This window comes from Propithecus coquereli, unplaced genomic scaffold (genome assembly GCF_000956105.1).
Source record: "Propithecus coquereli isolate 6110/MARCELLA unplaced genomic scaffold, Pcoq_1.0 Scaffold163, whole genome shotgun sequence".
In the NCBI taxonomy this organism is placed as follows: Eukaryota; Metazoa; Chordata; class Mammalia; order Primates; family Indriidae; genus Propithecus; species Propithecus coquereli.
Window position 1 is genome coordinate 3307701 of NW_012140858.1, and position 20235 is coordinate 3327935.

Below are 20235 nucleotides of genomic sequence, written 5' to 3' on the forward strand. Positions count from 1 at the left end.
GAGAAATTTCGGTCTGGTCAAATTCTTCCTTTCCCCCTCTGTCCTCCTGTAGTTGGGCCTCAGTTGTAGGGAACGTGAATGGGAGCTGCCTCCAGCGGGCTTGCCGGCTCCCCGTCCCGCACCAAGGTTGTGCCTCTTCCGCGCCGGCTTCCCATTACAGAAGGAGTGCTGTGTGTTGGAACTGGTCCCGGGTGAGGTTCTGGGCTGGATTCTAGTCCTGATTCTGTTGTATGACCTTGGGCCTATCACCTCCCTTCTATGGGCCTCAGTTACCTTCCCCGTTACCTGATCAGAATTGTCTAGGGAATTAGAAAGAAGTAAAAATGCCTGGGCCCTACTCACAGGGTGTCTGAGCCAGTAGGTCTAGGACTGGGCCCAGATATAGGTATTTTAAAAATGCTTCACAGGTGATTCTAAAGTGTACCTCTCTGTTAAGAACCAATAGTCTAGATGGGTGTTTTTCAAACTTTAATACGCAAATGAATTACTTGGGAGATTGTTGAAATGCAGATTCTGCTCGGCAGGTGCAGATTGCAGCTAAGAGTGTGTATTTCACATAAGCTCCTGGGTGCTGCGGCTGCGGGTTCGCGGGCCGCACTTTGCACTTCGAGTAGTGAGAGTCCACATGGTCCTGTCAAGTTCTCTGGGTTACTCATTCATTCATTCACTCATCCATCAAACACTTAAGGTGGGGAGTGGTCAGACATGAGGCTAGAGGGAGACAGAGAGACAGAGCCCAGGGTCTTCCAGGGCTACAGAATGTGGACTTTATCTGAGAGGTACTGGGGAGTCGCATCAAAGTTTCAAGCAGAGTGGTGGCAAGTTCAGATTTGCATTTAGAAAGCTGCCTGGCATAACACGGAGGATGACCAGAGGGGTCTGGACCACCACCGGGAGGTGGGCATCATGACTGGGGGTGACCGTGGTCTGGAGGGAGGTGGTGGTAGTGGACATGGAGAGAGAGGAAAGATTCTTTTTTAAAACAAATTGGTCAACTTTATTTTCTAGAGTAGTTTTAGAAACTAAGCGCCAAGTGCAGAGAGTTCCCATATACTCTGTCCACCCGCACACAACCTCCCTAGTGGAAAGATTCTTGGGATTTAATAAGTGACAGTTGGGAGGATTTGGGGATTGACCACGGGGGTCGTATGAGGAAAAGGAGCAGAGAATGACGTCCAGCTCCCCGGTTTGGGTGATTGGCGGTGGCATCACTGATACAGGGACCCCGAGAGGAGGAGTGGGCTTGGGGGAAGATCATGCATCCAGTCTGGGCCTTGTTGAGCTGGGGGCTCTGATGGGATGGATGTCCAGAAGGTGGTCTCCACCCCCACCCTGGGTGGCGGCCACACAGGTGTCCTCTCTGTTCCAGTGGTGCACTAAGCCCTTTCCTGGCTCGGGCCTTTGCACGTGCTGCTTCCTCCCTCAGTGAGCCCCTCCCTGCCCCTTGAGCAGGTTTCAGTCTTGGTCATTCCACAGGGCGACCTTTCCCGACACTTCCATTTATTCTGTCTCACAGGCGGATCACAGTTTGTATTTATCTTCTGTTTATGTGGGTGACAACTTGGTTAACATCTGTCCTTCCTCTCTAGCCTGCAAACTCCACGAAGACAAGGATCATGTCTTTCTTATTCCCTGCTGTACACACAGAGCCTAGAACAGTTTGGGTGCAGAGCTATTCCATGAGGATTTGGTGAATACTTGACTATGACGTCTAGACTCAGGAGACGGGTCTGGGCTGGCAGTGAGGACCGGGAGTCGTCAGCAGCCAGACGGTGCAGAGGGCGACTGTAGCCTCAGGAGTGGGTGGGTGCACGAGGGAGCATGCAGGACTGAGGTGAGAGGGGGCCTGGGACAGATCCTGATGGACGGGCAGAGAGGCCACGAGGGAGTGGAGAAGGGTTGGAAATCCAGGGAGGAAGATGTCAAAGCCAAGCTATATGGCATGGGGGAGGCTACCCTTTATTGAGTGCCATGTGTGCCAGCATGGTGCTGAGCTCTAGATGTTATTAGCTCATGTATTGCTCTAACAACACTGCGAGGAGGTATTATTAATCCCATGTTGTGCCTAAGGGAACTGAGGCACAGAGAGATTGAGCCTCAGGTCACCCAGCCAGTAAGTGTGAAGTGGGGACCAGTATTTGAGGCTGTCACCACTGTACATGCTGCCTCCATCCTCCTGGACTTTGCCAAATCTGTTGTGTTGGGGCGGGGTGGGGGCAAAGAATGGCCTGGAGGGTCTCTGGGCTGGTGGCAGAGGCATCACTGGGGCGCCAGCCTCTGGGTGTCAAGAAGCCAGAGCTGGAGGAGCTGGACTGCGGCTGGGCCAGGGGAGCTCAGTGTTAACCGAGCAGCATCCAGCCAGGGACTGGAGCTGGGAGCCCGGAGTGTGCCAGACTTGCAGGAACAACCCATCCCGAAAATCAAGCCCGGAGGTCCAGCGCTGGGCAGGAATTCTAAGAGCTGCTCACTTCCTCAAATAACTTTACAGTTCACAGAGAACTTTCCTGTCCTTTCTCAGAATTGGTCCGCATAGCTCTCTGGAACAGGAGGCAGGTGGCATCCTCACCCCCTTTCGTGGCAGAGAAAAACCAGGCTTGCAGGGGTGGTAGCCTGGGATCACACAGCTAGCAAATGACGGAATGAGGATTCCAGCCCAGGTCTTCTGGATTTACGTCCCTTGCTCTTTCTGTAAAATCCTGGCTGCGTAAGGGCCACCCTGGGACAGAGGCAAACCCCAGCTCCCCCCACCCCCCAGTGCAGGAAGTGGTTTTTGAGGGCAGATGCCGAGCCTGGCATCTGTGGTGGACATGATGAGTCATCAGAGTGAGGGCTGCAGGTTGCCTCTGGTTCAGCAGACCTGGCCCTGCAGTTAGTAGCTGCGTGATGTTGGACAAGTCACTTCCAGTAGCCCACTACCACCCCAAACCCCATAGCTGGTGGGGGTCTGGGGCCCAGGAGTCACAGCTGGAGTGAGCGGGAGCTCCTGGTGTCGTAGCTGCCATCCTTCCCCAGCCTGTTGGAGCTCAAGATTGGATTTGGCAGAGAACTTGATTAGATCCTAAGCAACTGGCTCCATTTAGAAGGCCTGGTCCATTTCCTGTGTGCTTCTACCAGGGGAGACATGGGCAGAATTAGCCCTGGCCCAGTGAACCCAAAGAAGTGTTGGATGGGAGAGACACTGACCCCCCTCAGGAGGGTGGGGCAGCGGCACCCAGCACTCTGGACCCAAGGCCCTGGGTGAGCAGGCTGGTCTCTCTGGGGAGCTCTGGCTGGATGCTCATCACACCAGCTGGTTGCCTAACTGGGTGTCCCCAGCTGCCTGCACTTCCTCCATCAGAGCACTCACCACACTCCTCAAGACCAGCTGTCTCACCTCTGTTTTTTCTGAATTAACTGAGGGCAGCAATTGTGTCTGACTTGTTCCCCGCTGTCCTCCCAGTGCCCACCTCAGTGCCTGGAGAATGAATGAATGCATGAATGCATCCACGCCCCCGTCCCCCCCTGCCTGCACCATCTTGCCCGCACTGTCCACAGCGGGTTTGATGTCACGCAGCTCTGCCGGTGTCACTCTGTTGCTCCCGGGGCAATTCCAGGCCCTCCATTTCATGCTGAGACCTGGCCCTCACCTGTGTCTCCTCTCCCGCCCTGATCTCTCCTATACTTGCCACCTCCCACCCTGGGTTTCACAGGTTTCCTGCACTTGCTCCAGAGCCCCCCTCAAGCCACCTTCCACCCCAGCTCTCCCAGGAACACTGGCCCAACCAAACCTGCACACGGTCACTGCTCACACAAGCCTGCCGTGAACTCTGGGCCTGCTTGGCGTTCGGTGTGGGATGGGCCCAGGTGAGGGTCCTCAGGTGGCATTCCTGGCCTCTTCTTCGGCACCTAGATCCCCCCAAAGTCCCCAAACTCTTGTGTGTAAGGGGCCCAGGAAATAGAGAGAGACCCTGGACAGGAGACACAAGTTCTAATCCTGCATCAGCTTCTCGTTTCTTAGGTAATTCCCTTCCCCTCTGGAGCCTCAGTTTCCCCATCTCTAAAATAAGATGAGACTACTGATAGCTCTTCTTGTATCAGATGCTCTTCCTGGCGAGGGCTGTGAGGAGGCTAGCAGTAGTCCCATGAGTGCAGTGTGACATCACCGGGCTCTGTTCTACGTGAGGAAAGGGGCTCAAGGAGGTGGGAGGCTTGGCCGGAGTTACACAGCTAGAAAGTGGGCCCACTGGGATCAAATCAAAGCCTGACTTGGGCATCTGAAACATAACCGCTGGGCACCCTGAGAGCCCTAAAGTCCTGAGTGGTTTCTCGGCCAATCCCTCTGGGTAGGGGCCCTCTGGGGACAGGCACCCCTGTCTGAGCCGCACTTCCCCTGCCAGCTTTGTTTGGCTTGGCCTCGGTTTAGAGCAGGGTTGGCAGAGGCAGGCTGACTTGCATTTCTGGTTTTGGGTTTGTTGCTGCACTTTCCCCTAGGGGTGGGCGGGCTCAGGCTGACAGTCACTGCTGGGACAGGCCTGGGCCCTGCCCCTAGCACCCAGGAAAGGGGAAATGAGGTCTGCTCCCCTCTCAGTGCCACTGTGTGCCAGGCCCTGAGGCCACCCGGATGCTGCTTCCGTCTTTCCCCAAGGACTATCAGAGGCAGGTGGCCGGGGTCGGGGGAGGCCTGGCTGTGGGGAGGGTCATACGAATGTGGGGAGCCAGGGAGCTGGCTGTGGGGCAGTGTGGGTTTCCTGATGGAGACTGCTCCCTGCAGTGGGGGCGATGGGCTGGAGACCAGGCTGTTCATGGGGACCGAGATCTGAAGTGGGCTTGGGATGAACAGAGTCAGAAGGCCTGGGCTCTAGTCCCAGCCTAGCCCCTGACTGGTGCAGGGTGGCTCTGGGCCAGTCACTGAGTCACCGTCCAGGCTGGGTCTTCAGTCTTCCTGTCTGTTTAATGGAGGGTCTTTCTCTCCACCTGGGAACTGCCTGGTGGGGCTGAAGCACAGCCCTTAGCTTCCAGATGGGCTCTGGACTGGGGGGCCTGGCATCATGATTGCCAATTTCGACTCTGGGCATTTGGCGGTGTTTGCTTCTAGGGATACATGGGAAAGACATGCTACTGTTTGTGGTCCTTAACTTCAGAATTTCCCTAAGATCCATTTTTATTTTATTTTATTTTTTATTTTATCTTGTCTTATTTTATTTTATTTTTTGGAGACAGGGATATAAGTTTTATTTCTCAAAAAGGGTAAAGGGGTTTTAAAGAGACAGAAAACATTTTTACCCTTTTTTAGGCCATTCTCCCTGTTACATATTCCCCACTGTCAATTCTACCCTTCCGTATCTATGGGAGGAGGGGCAACGTAGTCATTGCGCTACTTCCTGATGAAACGGGGCGATGTTTTAGACGGAAGGTGCAGATTATCAGGTGAATAAAAGGGCATAAGCAATAACTACAACCGTGAGGATTGACGAGGTGAAATGGACTGGTGCCTTGCACACAATGTCCGATACAGGGCTGGGTTAGAAAAGAAACATGGGGCCGGGCGCGGTGGCTCACGCCTGTAATCCTAGCTCTCTGGGAGGCCGAGGCGGGCGGATTGTTTGAGCTCAGGAGTTCGAGACCAGCCTGAGCAAGAGCGAGACCCCCGTCTCTACTAAAAATTAGAAAGAAATTAATAGGACAACTAAAAAAAATATATAGAAAAAATTAGCCGGGCATGGTGGCGCATGCCTGTAGTCCCAGCTACTCGGGAGGCTGAGGCAGGAAATCGCTTGAGCCCAGGAGTTTGAGGTTGCTGTGAGCTAGGCTGAAGCCACGGCACTCTAGCCCGTGAGCAACACAGTGAGACTCTGTCTCAAAAAAAAAAAAAAAGAAAAGAAAAGAAACATGGGACCCCTGAGTGAGCTATTGGTTGTACCTGTAGGTGATCTGAGAGACTGCCATCTGCAAAGTCAGAAATCATGTACAGAAATCCTTGCACCAAATGAGGTTTAGGACAACCCACCCAGCAGCAAGACAGATCAACAGAACAGGCAACAGCCCCGGGAAATCCTCACCGAGGAATTGTCCCTGTATCCTATGGACAGAACCAAAAGATATTAGAAAATATCAACATTTTCATTTTCTTTCCCAAACAGATACTTTAGATCACCTAAAGGCTGGCCTCTCCACTGGGGGTGACACCTCTTTACTTTGGTATAATGGACCCAAGGTTTCACTTCTGACACAGATTCATTTTTAAAACCACTACAATTACCACCACCATCGTCATCTCCTTTAAGAGCTTTACGCTTTCTATAATATGTGCTCCTGGTTTGTCACTTGGGCACATTAGTTATCCCATTTCACAGGTGGAGAACTTGAGGCCCAGAGGATTAGCAGCTGGCTCTTCCTGACCCCTCTGTGTGACTCTAGGCCGGCCCCCATCCCTCCCTGGGCCTCAGCCTTCGTGTCTATGCAGTGGGGATTTAGGATTGTTGATGTTTCAGAGTCTGAGGCTATGAGGACTGAGGGGGTCCCTGGGTGGAGTCACCTCCCAGCTACAAGCAGGATTTCTGGGGCAAGAAGGCCACAGGGTCAGCGGGCACCTGTCTTTGGCCTGAGAACCAGAGCCCAAGGTGTGCCCTCCCTGACCCTGGCCAGGTCACCCTGGAGTCCTCTGAGACCTCCCCTCGCTTATCAGTCACCCTCTCCACTCGGCAGGGCTCCACTTTCACTTTCATGCTCCCAGGCAGGGCTCTTACCCACACCGTGCTTTCACATCCGCTCCGGTGCACCCAAATGCCAATGTGACCCCTGACACGTGTGTGCAACGCCCTGCAGCTGCCCTAAGCCACAGCTGGTCACCTGCTCCCAGCTGTGGCCCTTCACCGTTGCAGACTGCCCAGGGTGTCAAAGACTCCTTAGCATCAGGCATGGCCTCTTTTGGTGTCGGAGCAGCTGTGCAATAGTGGATAAGCCACTGCTCTTTGCACTCAGTTTTCTCATCCACCGAATGGACATTAATGGTCTCTACAACAAGAGTTCTTAACCCATGTTCTGGGCGTACTTACCCTTGAAATTCTCCACCTGTGTGTGTGTGTGTGCACGCGTGTGCACACACGTGTACACACATCCCCATGTATCGGTACAGTTCCCAGGTATGTGTGGGGGTTTTCTCTTTTTTAGTTCTATGTAGCTATGGCTTCTCGAAGGACAAAACCTGGGCTCTAATAGTTCTAGCTCCAGCAGTCTTAAGTCCTTGAGTGAGAGGGGCCCCGCCCAGGCCTGAGCCCTGCTTCCTCCATGTGGCTGTGGCACATTCCTGATGTTCTCTGGGCCCACATCGTCTTATGAGATCGTTGCTTTTCAGACTTTCACCAAGGAAACTATTTTTCCCTTTGCAAATGAAATCTACTGTCAGAACGCAGCAAAAACTTGAGGGTTCCGAGGGCTGTGTGTGAGGCAGGAAATGCTTTGCCCTTTTTTTTTTTTTTTTTAAAGGAATCCCTGAGGTTTCTCCAAGCAGTTTAAAAATCACTGGGTGGGTGATCCCTCAGGGAGGTTCCGTGTGTCTGTGACATCTGGTCAGTCCAGGTGTGGGCAATGTTTTAAAGTTCTGGTTTCATTCCAGTTTACTAGTTTCAAAGATACTTAAACACTCAGAGTACATTCTTGTTTGAGTGACTCACTAGGAACTTTTTAAGACTTTGAGTGAGGTAGAAGAGACCCTTTGTCTGGGTTCAGTGACTGCTCTGGCTTGGGGGCTTGGCTTGGTTCTGGTCCATGGAGGCAGCGACTGCCTGGCTGCTTCTTTACTCACAGAGGTAACTTCACCCCTCTTTCCCTCTCTGTAAGCTGGGGACAGTTCCCTTCTGGGGCTGCCAGGAAGGCCAGGTAAGAGAGGGAGCTCAAGCTGGCATGGTACCTGACAGCTAACAGGAGCCACATCGATGGTCGCTACCTCTCCCTCACCTCCCGCAAATGACCCGCTGGGTTTTTGACGGAGCAGGAAGTTCAAGCAAGGAGACAAGGGTGAGACCCTTCCGCTGCTCAGCCGGAGGGGTTTTCAGACGTGGGAGTGCAGGATTCAGGCCACTGCCTGATTTCGTACCAGCCTCTGTGACATTGACTCGTGCGTGGTGTCTGGCATCTTGTAGCCCACTCTTCTGAGCCTTTCTTGTTTTCTTTCTGTTTCCCAGATGTTTGAGACAGAAGCAGATGAGAAAAGGGTGATGCCCTTGGAGGAAGGGAAGGGGCCAGGTGCTGAGGACCCCTCACCCAGCAAGGACCCCTCTCCTGGCCAGGGGCTTCCTCCAGAACAAGACCTTCCACCCAACAAGGATTCCTCTTCTGGGCAGGAACTCGCTCCTGGCCAAGAACCACTGTCCAGCAAAGACTCAGCTACCAGCAAAGAACTCCCTCCAGGCCAAGGAGCCCGGCCGAGCAAGGGCTCCCCAGCATGCCAGGAACCCCCTCCAGCCCAAGACCTCCCACTCTGCCAGGACCTTCCTGCTAGTCAAGAACCCCGTCCTCACCAGGACCCCCTACTTAGCAAAGACCTCCCTGCCACCCAGGAACCCCCTGCCCAGGACCCGCCCTGTCAAGATCTGCTTCCCAGCCAGACGGCCCTGCCAGCCAAGGCCCTTACTGAGGAGTCCGTGAGCTCTGGGGACCCACCAGCAGCCACCAGCAACCCACCTGCGGCCTCCAGGCCAACCTTTGTGATCCCTGAGGTCCGGCTGGACAGTGCCTACAGCCAGAAGGAAGGGGCAGAGGGGGGCAGCTCGGGAGACGAGGAGGATGCAGAAGATGCTGAGGAGGGGGAAGACGGGGACGAGGATGAGGATGAGGACACAAGTGATGACAACTATGGAGAGCGCAGTGAGGCCAAGCGCAGCAGCATGATCGAGACGGGCCAGGGTGCTGAGGGCGGCCTCTCGCTGCGAGTGCAGAACTCGCTGCGGCGCCGGACGCACAGCGAGGGCAGCCTGCTGCAGGAGGCCCGCGGGCCCTGCTTCGCCTCTGACACCACCTTGCACTGCTCTGACGGCGAGGGCACTGCCTCCACCTGGGCCATGCCTTCCCCCCGCACCCTCAAGAAAGAACTGGGCCGCAACGGTGGCTCCATGCACCACCTCTCCCTCTTCTTCACAGGACACAGGAAGGTGAGAGGCTGAGGGGCTGGGAGGGTAGGGTGAGAGGGTGAGAGGCTGTGATGGGGGGAGGGCAGGCGTGTGGACTGCAGGGACCGAGCTGTCACCTGTCCCATCCCTGCTCTTTGGTAAGCCTCCCAATGAACCTTCTACGCTTTTTTTTTGAGACAGAGTTTCACTCTCTTGCCTGGGCTACAGTGCCATGGCATCAGCCTAGCTCCAGCAACCTCAACCTCCTGGACTCAAGCAATCCTTCTTCCTCAACCTCCTGAGTAGCTGGGACTACAGGCACATGCCACCATGCCCGGCTAATTTTTTCTATATATTTTTAGTTGTCCAGCTAATTTCTTTCTATTTTTAGTAGAAACAGGGTCTCGCTCTTGCTCAGGCTGGTCTCGAACTCCTGAGCTCAAACGATCCACCCGCCTCGGCCTCCCAGAATGCTAGGATTACAGGCGTGAGCCACTATGCCCGGCCCCCCTTATACCCTTTGACAGAAGATAAAGCTGAGGCCCAGAGGGACCAAGAACGTAGAGCCTGTACTTAAACTCCTGACTTTAGGACTCCAAATGCTGTGTTCTTATAGCTTCGTTGTACTGCTGGTCCCCCCAGAAAGCAGAGCAGGTGTGGCCCAGCCCAAGCCGTTGCATACTGGGATTTAAAAGCGCTGAGATAGTAGCTAGAGAAATAGAGTTACAATTTAGATATGGTCCAGGCCTAGTCATACTAGAAATCCATCAGCCAACAGCAGCAATGACAATGCTTATGTATTCCGTGCTAGCTTTATTCTAAGCAATTTACATTGACTCATTCATTTTTGCAATAGCCCTATGAAGTGGATAGGATTTTGTGCCCATTTTACAGATTAGGAAGCCGAGCCACAGAGAGGTTATCTGACTTGTCCCAGGTTATAAATGTCTGAGCCAGAATTAGAATCTGGTACCAGGGCTAGCACTCTTAACCACCAGGTTATTCACCTTTTGCAAATATTTATAAATAGATAAATAAGTGTTTATTGATATTCTGCTGTGTGCCAGGCCCTGTGCTCTGTGCCACAGCGGGGGCGACAGAAATGTGCGAGGCTGATCTCAGCCTGTGAGAAACGATTTATCTGTGTGGGCCGTGAACGTGGCCTAACAGTGAACAGACTGCGCCATGGCCTTGAAGCCCACCATCCAGCTTGAGTCTGGCTCTGTTTCTTATTGTGTGGCCTTGGTTGAATCACTCAGTTCCTGGGAGCCTTGGTTTCCTTCTCTGAAAAGTAGGGGCTTATAGCACTCACGTCCCAGGGCGGTTGAGGATGAACCAGAAGAGACTGGTGCCTAACAATATTAGCCACATAGCGCAGGCCTTCGGGGAACGCTGGTTCTGCTCCTCTTGAAGTACAGCAGCCAATACAAGGTGTTGTTATGACAACTGTCGTGAGGCCAGGGAGCTCAGTGGTCAGTGCCCATGGAGTGCAGCTGACCCTCAGAGATCTGGGAGTTCAGGAGGAGAGACCCCAGGGCCTAGGGCCATCAGGGAAGGCTGGTGAAAGATGCTGCTCAGGTTGGCCTGAAGGTTGAGCAAGTTTAGAACAGACAGAGAGGATGAGGCAGGCATTCTTTGGCTAGAGCAGGGAATTCCTAAAGGGCGGGGATGGCAGACACATGACACTCATGCTGCCATTCCTCCTCCAAACATGTGGCAGACATCACTAATGGATCCCAGCATGCTTCCTCACCAGGTTGGGACATAGATAGCCTCAGAGGCTCGCTTAGCTTCTTAGACCCTAGCAATATGACAAACTTGGCATTTGGGGAGACACCTTCTGCTGAAAGGTGGTTAGGCTGGAAGGGTAGACTGGAGCCCTCCAGAAAAGGGCCTTCAAGTTTGGCCCACGAATGAGTATCACCATCTCAGGTCATTTCGTGATACAGCCGCTACAGGAAAGCATCTGGAACTCTCTTACCAAGGTGAGGCTCAGACTTACTCAGATCAGGCCTGGCCACTCCTCTCTGGAGGGCGGCTGAGGCTCAAGGGCCCACCGCTAGAGTCTTCCCAGTTCTATTCCCCCTGCCACCTTTACTCCAATAAAAATATTTATATAGAGAAAAATTCACACACACCCAGGCATACACATCTATGTAGTTCCCCAGCTCGGTTGACCTCAGCTCCTATTTTGGGACAGATACTTCAGCCTGGGAGTCCCGCAGGCCTGGACCGGCTCTCTCCTGTCTCAGCTTCCTCCTTTGGGTGCCCAGAGTTCCCACTGGCCTCCTCTTCTCCCCAACCCTCTTTTGCCTGTCACTTCCTTCCTAGGGCTTGAGTGACTGAGCTGGCAGGGACCTCAGAGTCTGCCCCAGCGCAGTGGTGGCCACTCTTGCATGGGGCTCTCACTTACCAGGCTGTTGTCCGGCTCCTTCATTACTCGCTTGTGGCCTGGGACAAAATGCTGGTCCCTAGCCTCAGCCCGTCGGCTGTAGGATGCGTACCACCCCCACCTCGCAGCCACGTTGGGAAGGTGAGCAGAGGAGTCTTGGTGACTAGTGGCTGGTTCTGTTCCTGCTACTGCTATCCTCCGCTCCTCCCCTTCCTCCTCAGCACAGCATTACCGTTATGGTGCACCCACTGGGTGCTGAGTGTCAGGCACTGCCCTAAATACCTGTGTCCATGTATTTGATCTTCCCAGTAACCCTAGGGAGGAGGGGCTATTACCATGCTCGTTTCGCCAATGAGGAAACTGAGGCACAGAGAGGGGCAGGAACTTGCCCAAGGCCCACCGCCAGTGAGGGTGGGAGCTCACCCTTGTCCAGGCCTCTGTGGCTCCACCCCAGACCCTGCACACTCATGCTGAGGAGGGGCTGGGGGTCGCGGGCTGCCAGAGTGGAGGCAGCGGGTTCCCTGTGGCTTCCATCTTCCTGGCATTGGCCTGGCTCTCCTGGGAGCGTCAGCTGATGCTGATGGGCCACTATTCCCAAGCGAGGCCAGGCAAGAGATGAAGAGGAGAGGGGTGAAGTCTTCAGGCTGCAGAGTCAGACAGACCCAGGTTCAAGTCTCAGCTCTGCCTCTTCCTTCCTGGCTCTGAGACCTCGGCCAAGTTGCTTCTGTCTCTGAGCTTACGTTTTCTCTTACAAAATGGGAACACTAAGTCTTCCTGGAATTGTCCCAAGGATTCAAAGTAGCAGTACACAGAAAGCTCTGTGCCATGGCCTTGGGCTGGTCATTCGTGCTGCTGTGTGATAAGCGGAGGCTGCCCAAGGCGCATGCTGCCTACCACAGGGTGATACGCAGTCCCTGTGTTGCCCCCTCCCCCCGCCAGCAATTTCTACTGCGAGCAGGACTGTTAGAACCAGACAGATCCCAGAGATGGTCTGCTTAGCCGTGGTCATCTCACAGACGGGCCGGCTGAGGTCCAGGGAGGGGAAGGCCCCCCACGGTTATCCAGTGAGTCACCCCTGGGGCTGGCGCCTGCACTGAGTTGAGTTGTCTCACGGTGCCCCCTGCTGCCAGACCCCTGCCCTCCTGGCTGCTCTCTGGCGGCCCACAGCGCAGATCCAGAGGCCTTCGTCTCTGCCTTTTCCCTGGGGAGCCAGGGAGGCCCCAGAGAGTAAGTTGTGTGTCTGGGCCCCATATGCTCTTGTTGAAGGGCTCAGCAAAGGGACACAGGCCGTTCTCTGACAGTGAGCAGACCACAGTGCGGCCCTTCCCTGGCCATGCCTCCTTCCTCCCCTGCAGGGCACTCGCTCGGACAGAGGCTGTCAACAGAGGGTGCCAGCCCTGCTGCACTAAACTCCTGCCTAGGCCAGAAGTCAGACACGGGAACCCCGAAAATGCCTTCCAGCTCCAAGATGTGATAGTACCTTCAAGCCTCCTATTTTAAAAAATCCTAAAGAAGAATTATTTCCTATGCATAAACAAATAAGTATAGAGTTTAGATCCACTCTTTCCACGGTTCCATGGGGTCTGCCAGGCTGGGCCAGGTCAGAGAGGGCAGCCATGCATGGCCAGGTGGCCTCAGAAGCCAGAGCAGGACCAGCAGGGGAAACAGTTAAGGCGCTGCTCACAGAGGAGCCCTCAGTCACCTGGGGCTGTGTAGCCAGACTCAAAAGTCTCTGCCATGTGCCAGCTCGGGCAAGTTACCACACTGCTCTGGGCCTCGGTTTCCTCCACTGTAAACTGGGGGAAATAATAGCACATATCTCTTAGAATTATTGCCAAGAGTCAATTAGATAACGCATAGTAAAGCACTCTGGCACGGTGCCTGGCATGCAGTGGGTGCTCGATAAATAGCAGCAAAGACCACACTAGCTAAGAGTTCCCGAGCACTGCCTGTGCTGGCCACCGCGCTGAGCACTTCGCCTGTGGTGACTTAATCCTCACGATGGCCCTACGAGGTAGGGCCAGTGATTGCCCTCATTTTATAAATAAGGAAACTGAGGCACAGAGTGCTAAGGTCAGTTAGCTAAAAGTGATTGAGCTAGGATTCAAATCCAGGCAATTTAGAATCTACACTCTTAATCACTACTATAATTACAGTTATTATTCCAAGAGGCAGTGAGCTCCCAGTCCCTGGAGGTGGCTGGGTGAGGCTGGGCAGGCCCCTGGGATTCCTGCCTAGACTGAAGGAAGGGCTGGGTGACTCTGGGCTGGCCTCCCTCTGCCTTTCAGCGGAGCAGGGTCACGTAGAGAGATAGTGGGGAGAAGATAAGAGGGAGAATCCCTGTGGAGAGGCCCTTTGCACGCTGGGCCCCGGGTGGGCCTTGCTGAAGCTGCAGGAGGGAGGAGTCTTGGGGGCCACTCTGGCCCCTTCCAAGGCCAGAGGCCAAAGCCTCCGTGCAGACTTGGGGAGTCCCAGTTTTCCATCTCATTTTCTTCCTGGCCCTCAGATTCCCTCTTGGTGCTGGGGTGTCCCCAGCTTTCCGGGGGGCCACTCCCAGGGTCAGAGCTGCCTAGCCCCTCTGTCAGGCTGCTTGGCTTGGGCTGGTCCCTGCCGAAGACAATCCTCTCCCCGCAGTGGAAGGAAGAGCCCATTTCCCAGCAGTGCAGAGGCTGGGGGTGGCGGGTGGGGCGGGAGTGGTCCCCAGGCCCATTGTGTGGGGCTGATAAAGTGCGGAAGCCAAGGTTAGAATGGGAGGAAGCCCAGGGCCCCAGGGCCCTTTCCCACGGGTGGGGGCCTCGGGCACGGCCTGGCCGGGCTGGCGTGACCATAGCCTGTGTATGCACTGGGTGACAGCGTAACACTCAACCAGGCAGCTTGAGGGCACCCTGGGTGCCAGGACTGGGCCATAGAGGCCGAGACTTTATTATGGTGAATCTTGCATCAGCGCCGCGAGGTGGCCGTCATCATGCCTAAGCTATAGCTAAAAAAAACGGAAGCTGAAAGGCTAGGAAACGTCTCCAAAGTTGGTGGAAGCAGGATTTGTACCCAGGCCTGGCTCCAAACCCTAGCTCTGAATTCACACACCATGTGTTGTATGCCCCTGTGTGCACGTACACACACGTGTGTTTACAGCGCTGGTGGAGTAGCATTCTCAGGAAGGAGGCAGCATTTCCCCTGCGTCTTTTACTGAAAGCATTCAAGATGTGCCCGTCATTACATTTGAGTAGTAGCATCCTCTGGTGGAGAAACATAGGCCTTGACTTAAGATACAGATTCCAGCTCTGTCACTTAAATGCTGGGTATCCTTGGGCAAGTGACTTAACTTCTCTGATCCTCTATTTACTTTATGGATTTATTGTGAGGATTAATGAGATAGTATCTGGATTATGCCCATTCCAGGGTCTGGCCTATAGTATGAATTCCATAAATGAAGGTGTAATTCATCTGGCCAGCCCAGGGTGGGTGCTCCACTGAGGCCTGTAGCTTCCCCTGCTGGCATATCTGAAATAAGGCCACTTTTCTTTCCAGAATTAAGAGCACAGCATTTAAAGCTTGGCCCATCTTCTTTATCTTACAAATGAGGAAACCGAAGTGGGTGTCATGAGGAGTCAGAGCTGAGACCCCCACCTGGTGGCCTTCTGTCCTGTTTGGGGACACAGGTTCTGAGCTTTAGTTTTTCTGCTGTCTCAGAGCATTTTCTGGGCTTCTGCTCTGGGGTAGCACTGTTGGGGCCCCAGGTTCCCCTGGAGGAGGACACTCAAGCAGAGGGAGGGTAAGGGGGACAGAGGGTGGCCCTGATCAGGATGGGGGACTCTGGAGCAGTCTGGGGGAGAGGAGGAGATGGGGGCATTCCGGGCAAAGTCAAAGAGATGGGGCGGGGTGGAGTGTGCGGGCTGCAGCGGGGCTCTGGGGTACTGGGCAGGGGGGCCTCCAGACCCCTGTTTCCCCATCTGCTTTTGCATCTCTTCATTCATTCATTCATTTGACAGATTTGACATGTTGAACTCCTAACACGTGCCAGGCCCTGTGAAGGTGACCCAGGCAGACAGAGGCTTTGCTCTTGGGAACTCATAGCTGAGCAGAGGAGACAAATTTGGAACAAGACTTTTAGCGTGTGGTGGGGACCTCAAAAGAGGTGAAGGGGGCACAACCTTGTTCTAGGGGTCTGGGAGGGCTTTCCAGGGGAGGAGGCATTTAGGTGCTTCCCCGAGGTCTAGGTCTGCCTGAAGCTGTTTCTTAGGAGGGAGGGGAGGTAGGAGGGTCACAAAAGCATTCTGCACGGGAGGAATAGTGCGTGCAAAGGCTTCGTGTGAGGGGGACAGGGCAGGTGAAGACATTCCATTTTGTTGGAAGGCAGTCGAGGAGGTTGCTGGGGCAGGGGCCGGAGAGCCAACTGAAGGAGTTGTAACTGGTGTTAAAATGGAACTTTCTGCCCCAGTCCTGTGATGGTAGACCCTGACCCGTTGCGGAGTTGAGACACTCCCGGGGGCACCAGGGAGCTGTGGAAAGCTGTCAGGCAAGAGAGGTGCTCTCAGGCCTGTGTACTGATTCACTTTACACACTGCTGACCCATCCCACGTCTCCTTCAAATGTCAGAATCCTGAATTAACTGTTACGAATCCTGATTTTAGAAATTAAGGAACAGAGTTTCAGAGAGGGACAGCAATTGGCTGAGTCACACAGCAGAAGCCTGGCTGGAGCCCTGCTTTCTGGCCTGTCCCACTGCTTGAAGCAAAGCCTCTGTCCTGAGTGCCATCGCTCTGGCTTCTTCCCGGCAAGCTGGGTTCCTGGCTGCACCGGGAGGCAACCCCTTTGGCTGGAAGCTCTACTAAGCTAACTACACTCCGTGGACAAGCTGTTCCCAGTAGTGGGGTCTCCCTCCCGCACCTGTTGTACGAGGGCTGGGATTTTCGCGGGAGGGAGGGCTGGTGGCAGGAGCTATTGGATCCCTGAGGCTCTCTGCTCGGGCAGCAGCCCTGGGATGTGCAGACTGCATCGCGTGTGTCTTTTCTCCACAGATGAGCGGGGCCGACGCAGTTGGGGACGATGACGAAGCCTCCCGGAAAAGAAAGAGCAAAAACCTGTATGTTGGAGAGATCCACGGCCCTCACCTTTGTGGGCAGGGAGGTTCCCTGCATTCCTCTTCCTCCTCTGCGCAAGGGCTTGCCCTCCTCCCGGGGCCCAAGTCAGGGGTATGGGGCTGCACCCAGTCTCACCTACAGCCCCAGACAGACACCAGGGAACAACGCCTGGGGTCACCAGGGTCCTGAGCAGTCACGCAGAGGGAGGCAAGGTGCTGCTTTGGGGCCCGGAAGCCACAGTGAAACAGAGGCCACCAGCCAGGCTGCCCTGGCCCCAGCCCAGCCTCTGAGCGTAGCGGCGACCAAGTGACCTCCACAACTGCCTTGCTCCCTCTAGGCTCATGAGTGACCTGAGAAAGGGCTGAACTGACAGTTCACTGGTTTCTCTTTCTCCTTTTGAATGCTAACAGTCTTGAGCATTGCCAGGAGGGGGCGCTGCTGGCCCAGCTACTGTGTCCCGTGCCTTTCTGGCATGCTCCGGCCCCCTTATATTTGTGGAGGGACCAATTAAAAAGGTGTGTGTGGAGGGTTCTCCTCGGGTCTTCGTGTACTCCCAGAACCAAGGCCGTGGATTCTAGGGGAGGTCCAGGGAGAGGTAGCAGGGTGCACAGTGACCCCTGGGGAGTCCCCTCCCCTCCAGGTCCTATAGCACTCACCCTCGGGCAGGGATTAGGCCTGGGGGAGGAGGACTGGAGTCCTTCCGAGTTGCCCCCTGGGACCCTCTTCCTTGGCCTTGACCTTGGCTGGGGTCCACTACCCTAGAAACCCTTTCTAGCCCCAGCTCCTCTGACCTCTCCAGTTTTCTGCAGCAACTGTAGGCATCCCTCATTCTGCAGAAAAATCGCACTTTTTAGGCAAGGTGAAATGCACCAACAGAAATAGTCCTTCGCACCACTAAACTTTCTTAACGTTTGTAGCATGGGGGTGGGTCCATCCAGCGCCAGGGCTGCTGTGGGTGGCGCCCCCCGGGGTTGGGGGCAGTGCATGGCAGTGGAGGGCAGGCACCCAGGGTGCAGGGGCTGCCCTGTCCAGCGCCGCCAGCCTCTTTTCAGAGCAGGCGCTGCCTCTCGAATTGCCTGAAGCTCACACTCTTAAAAACTCAGGCATAGACTCTTAGCATCTGGGATAATAATAAAAATAATTGCTAATTTATTGTGCCAGGCTCTGTTCTGTGTGCATTACATGTATGATCTAATTTCATCTTTACCATTACTTTTATTTTAGATTTCCTTTTTCCTTATTCACCTTGTCCTTATTTTACGAGTGAGTAAACTGGGTGCAAAGAGGTTAAGCTACTCGTCCAGGTCACAGAGCAAGAAAGTGGTAGAGCTGGGGTCTGGCAGGCTGGCTCCTGTGTGCCAGTCGAGAAGGCTTGACATGCAGAGAGGTTAGGAAACTTGACAAAGGGCACAGGTCTCGTAACTGCCGGAGCTGGGACTTAAACCCAAGGCTGTCTGGCTCTCCCCACCCCACGTCCCTTAATTGTGCAGGGTGTCCCATAGGTCTTAGTGCTGTTTCTCAGAAGTATAGACACTACAGACTTGCAGAACACATTTGAAAGTGTAATTCTTTAAACTTCTTTTACACTAATTTGTCTTTGTGATTTCTAAATAATACATTTTTCATTTTCATTTTTGGTTTCAGTCAGCATTTTCCATCTTCAGGAGGACAGAGACCAAAAATGAAAATGAAAAATGTATTATTCAAAAATCACAAAACTAAATATACACAAAAAATTAAATAATTAAACTTTCACGTGAAGTTTTTGTAAGTTTATTGGATTTGTAATTCAAGCTTAAAACTGCTAAGACTTCTGGGACCTGCTGTGTGTTCGTGGGTGGATACGTCCAGTGCCAGGGCCTGGGGCGAGAGAGAGGCTGGCTGGCAGGAGCTCTTCTCTGGGAGGTGCCCAGTGTTGGGGTCTGGGCTCCCAACGTGAAGTATTTAACCCCTTTCTTGCCGGCAACTTTGCCCAGGGCTGGAATCTGCTGCCTCCTGGGGGAAGGCAGTGGTGGTGTGGCTAAAAATGGTTCTTGGCTAAAAATAGCCAGTCCTGCCAACCTGGTGGGCAGAGCCTCCCCTGCTCCCTCCTCCCGTCTCAGCAATTTGCTGACTTGTTCCTCCACCCCCCACCCCCCTGCTGCTGCCATGGTAACAGGGAGGCCTGTCACAAATAACTGGGTCTGGCTTCCTGCCGGCAGCGGCCCCAGAGGCTGTCCCTTGCAGACACATGCCCCTTTCAGGGCTCCCTCTCAGGGTTGGCCAGGAGGAGTATTTTTTTCCGCTCCCCCTCCTGGTCCCTCCCATTTCCTGGCTCCTCCTGTCTGAGTCCCAGCCCTGGCTTGTGCCTGGGAGTCCAGTCATCCGGCCGGGATTCCAGCGAGCGAGCGTGCAGCTGCAGCCCGCGCCACTGCTGCCCGCTGCCCGGGACTCGGGGTGGGGGCAGGAGCCCGAGGGGTGCTCCCTGCAGACTGTTCTGGGGCCCCAAGGTGGGGGACCCTACAGCGATGCTCCGAGGCATGTACCTCACTCGCAACGGGAACCTACAGAGGCGACACACGATGAAGGAGTAGGTGCCCTGGACCCAACCCTCAACCCCCACCCTGGATTTGCAGGGGCCGAGTGTGCCAGGCAACCAACTCCCTTTTCTGTTTCTGCCCCCAGAGCCAAGGACATGAAGAACAAGCTGGGCATCTTCAGACGGCGCAACGAGTCCCCTGGGGCCCCTCCCGGGGGCAAGGCAGACAAAATGATGAAGTCGTTCAAGTAGGTCCCCCCCGGCACTCCTCAGGCCCTTAACGGCCCCGGGGAGCAGGGCCGAGTGGTGGGGTTAAGGCGGAAGGGTTGGTTGGCTTGATCCAGCTCTGGGAGATGGAGGCTCTCATGGAGGGAGCAGCTGTCCTGGGGTGGAAGGCCAGGCAGGCCGGAGGTGGGGGCTGGAAGCGATATTGGTCCCGCGAGAGGGAGTGGGCCTCCCTCCTGGACTCCCCAGCCTCCCCCTCCCCCCCCCGAGCCTTACGGGAGCCTCACTGTGTTCCTCCCTCACCCCTCAGGCCCACCTCAGAGGAAGCCCTCAAGTGGGGCGAGTCCTTGGAGAAGCTGCTGCTTCACAAATGTAAGTGGGGGCCAGCAGGCCTGTGTCCCCTCCCTGTGCTCTCGCTCTCCTTCTCTCCTTTCCTCCTCATCCCGACCCAGAGAGGATCTGGTGCTGGAGAGGCCTCCATCCCTCTTGCCTGCGCCCAGGCAGGTGTCCTTGCTGTTGGGGAGAGGCTGGGCTTGAGCTGAGGCCCTTGGCCTGGCCTTGGAGCCGGCTTCTGCCAGCCCCTCCCTGCCCGTGGGAGCTGGCACTGCCTGCCAGAGGCTCTTGGGACCTGTGTGCTCAGACCCATATTCCCAGAAAAACAATAAACATCTCCAAGTACTGAGGGTTTACACTGGGCGAAATGTGCCTGCCATCTCCTGGGCAGGATCCGTCGGATCCTCCTGGGGCTCCAGGACACAGGATTGATGATCCCCATCTTACAGATGAGGACACTGAGGCATAGAGAGGGGAGAGACCTGGCCGAGGCTCATAAAGAGGCTATGGCAGGGCTGGGACCACATCCCAGGGCAGCTGGCGATCCTACTAAGCTCCAGGCATGTGCATCCTCAAGGCCCCGGGAGCGTACCCCGGGGA

At 54.9% G+C, this 20235-nt stretch overlaps 1 protein-coding gene across 1 annotated transcript in view; it reads left to right on the forward strand.

Annotated features, from left to right (window-relative positions):
* The window catches only part of RGS3 (regulator of G-protein signaling 3), a 121896-nt gene that overhangs the window by 99717 nt on the left and 1944 nt on the right, over positions 1–20235 (forward strand). Inside the window, exons 11-14 of the mRNA XM_012641190.1 lie at positions 8163–9128; positions 16497–16561; positions 19224–19325; positions 19613–19674. Coding sequence (XP_012496644.1) covers positions 8163–9128; positions 16497–16561; positions 19224–19325; positions 19613–19674 — 1195 coding nt within the window. The remainder of the gene's footprint in view (positions 1–8162; positions 9129–16496; positions 16562–19223; positions 19326–19612; positions 19675–20235) is intronic.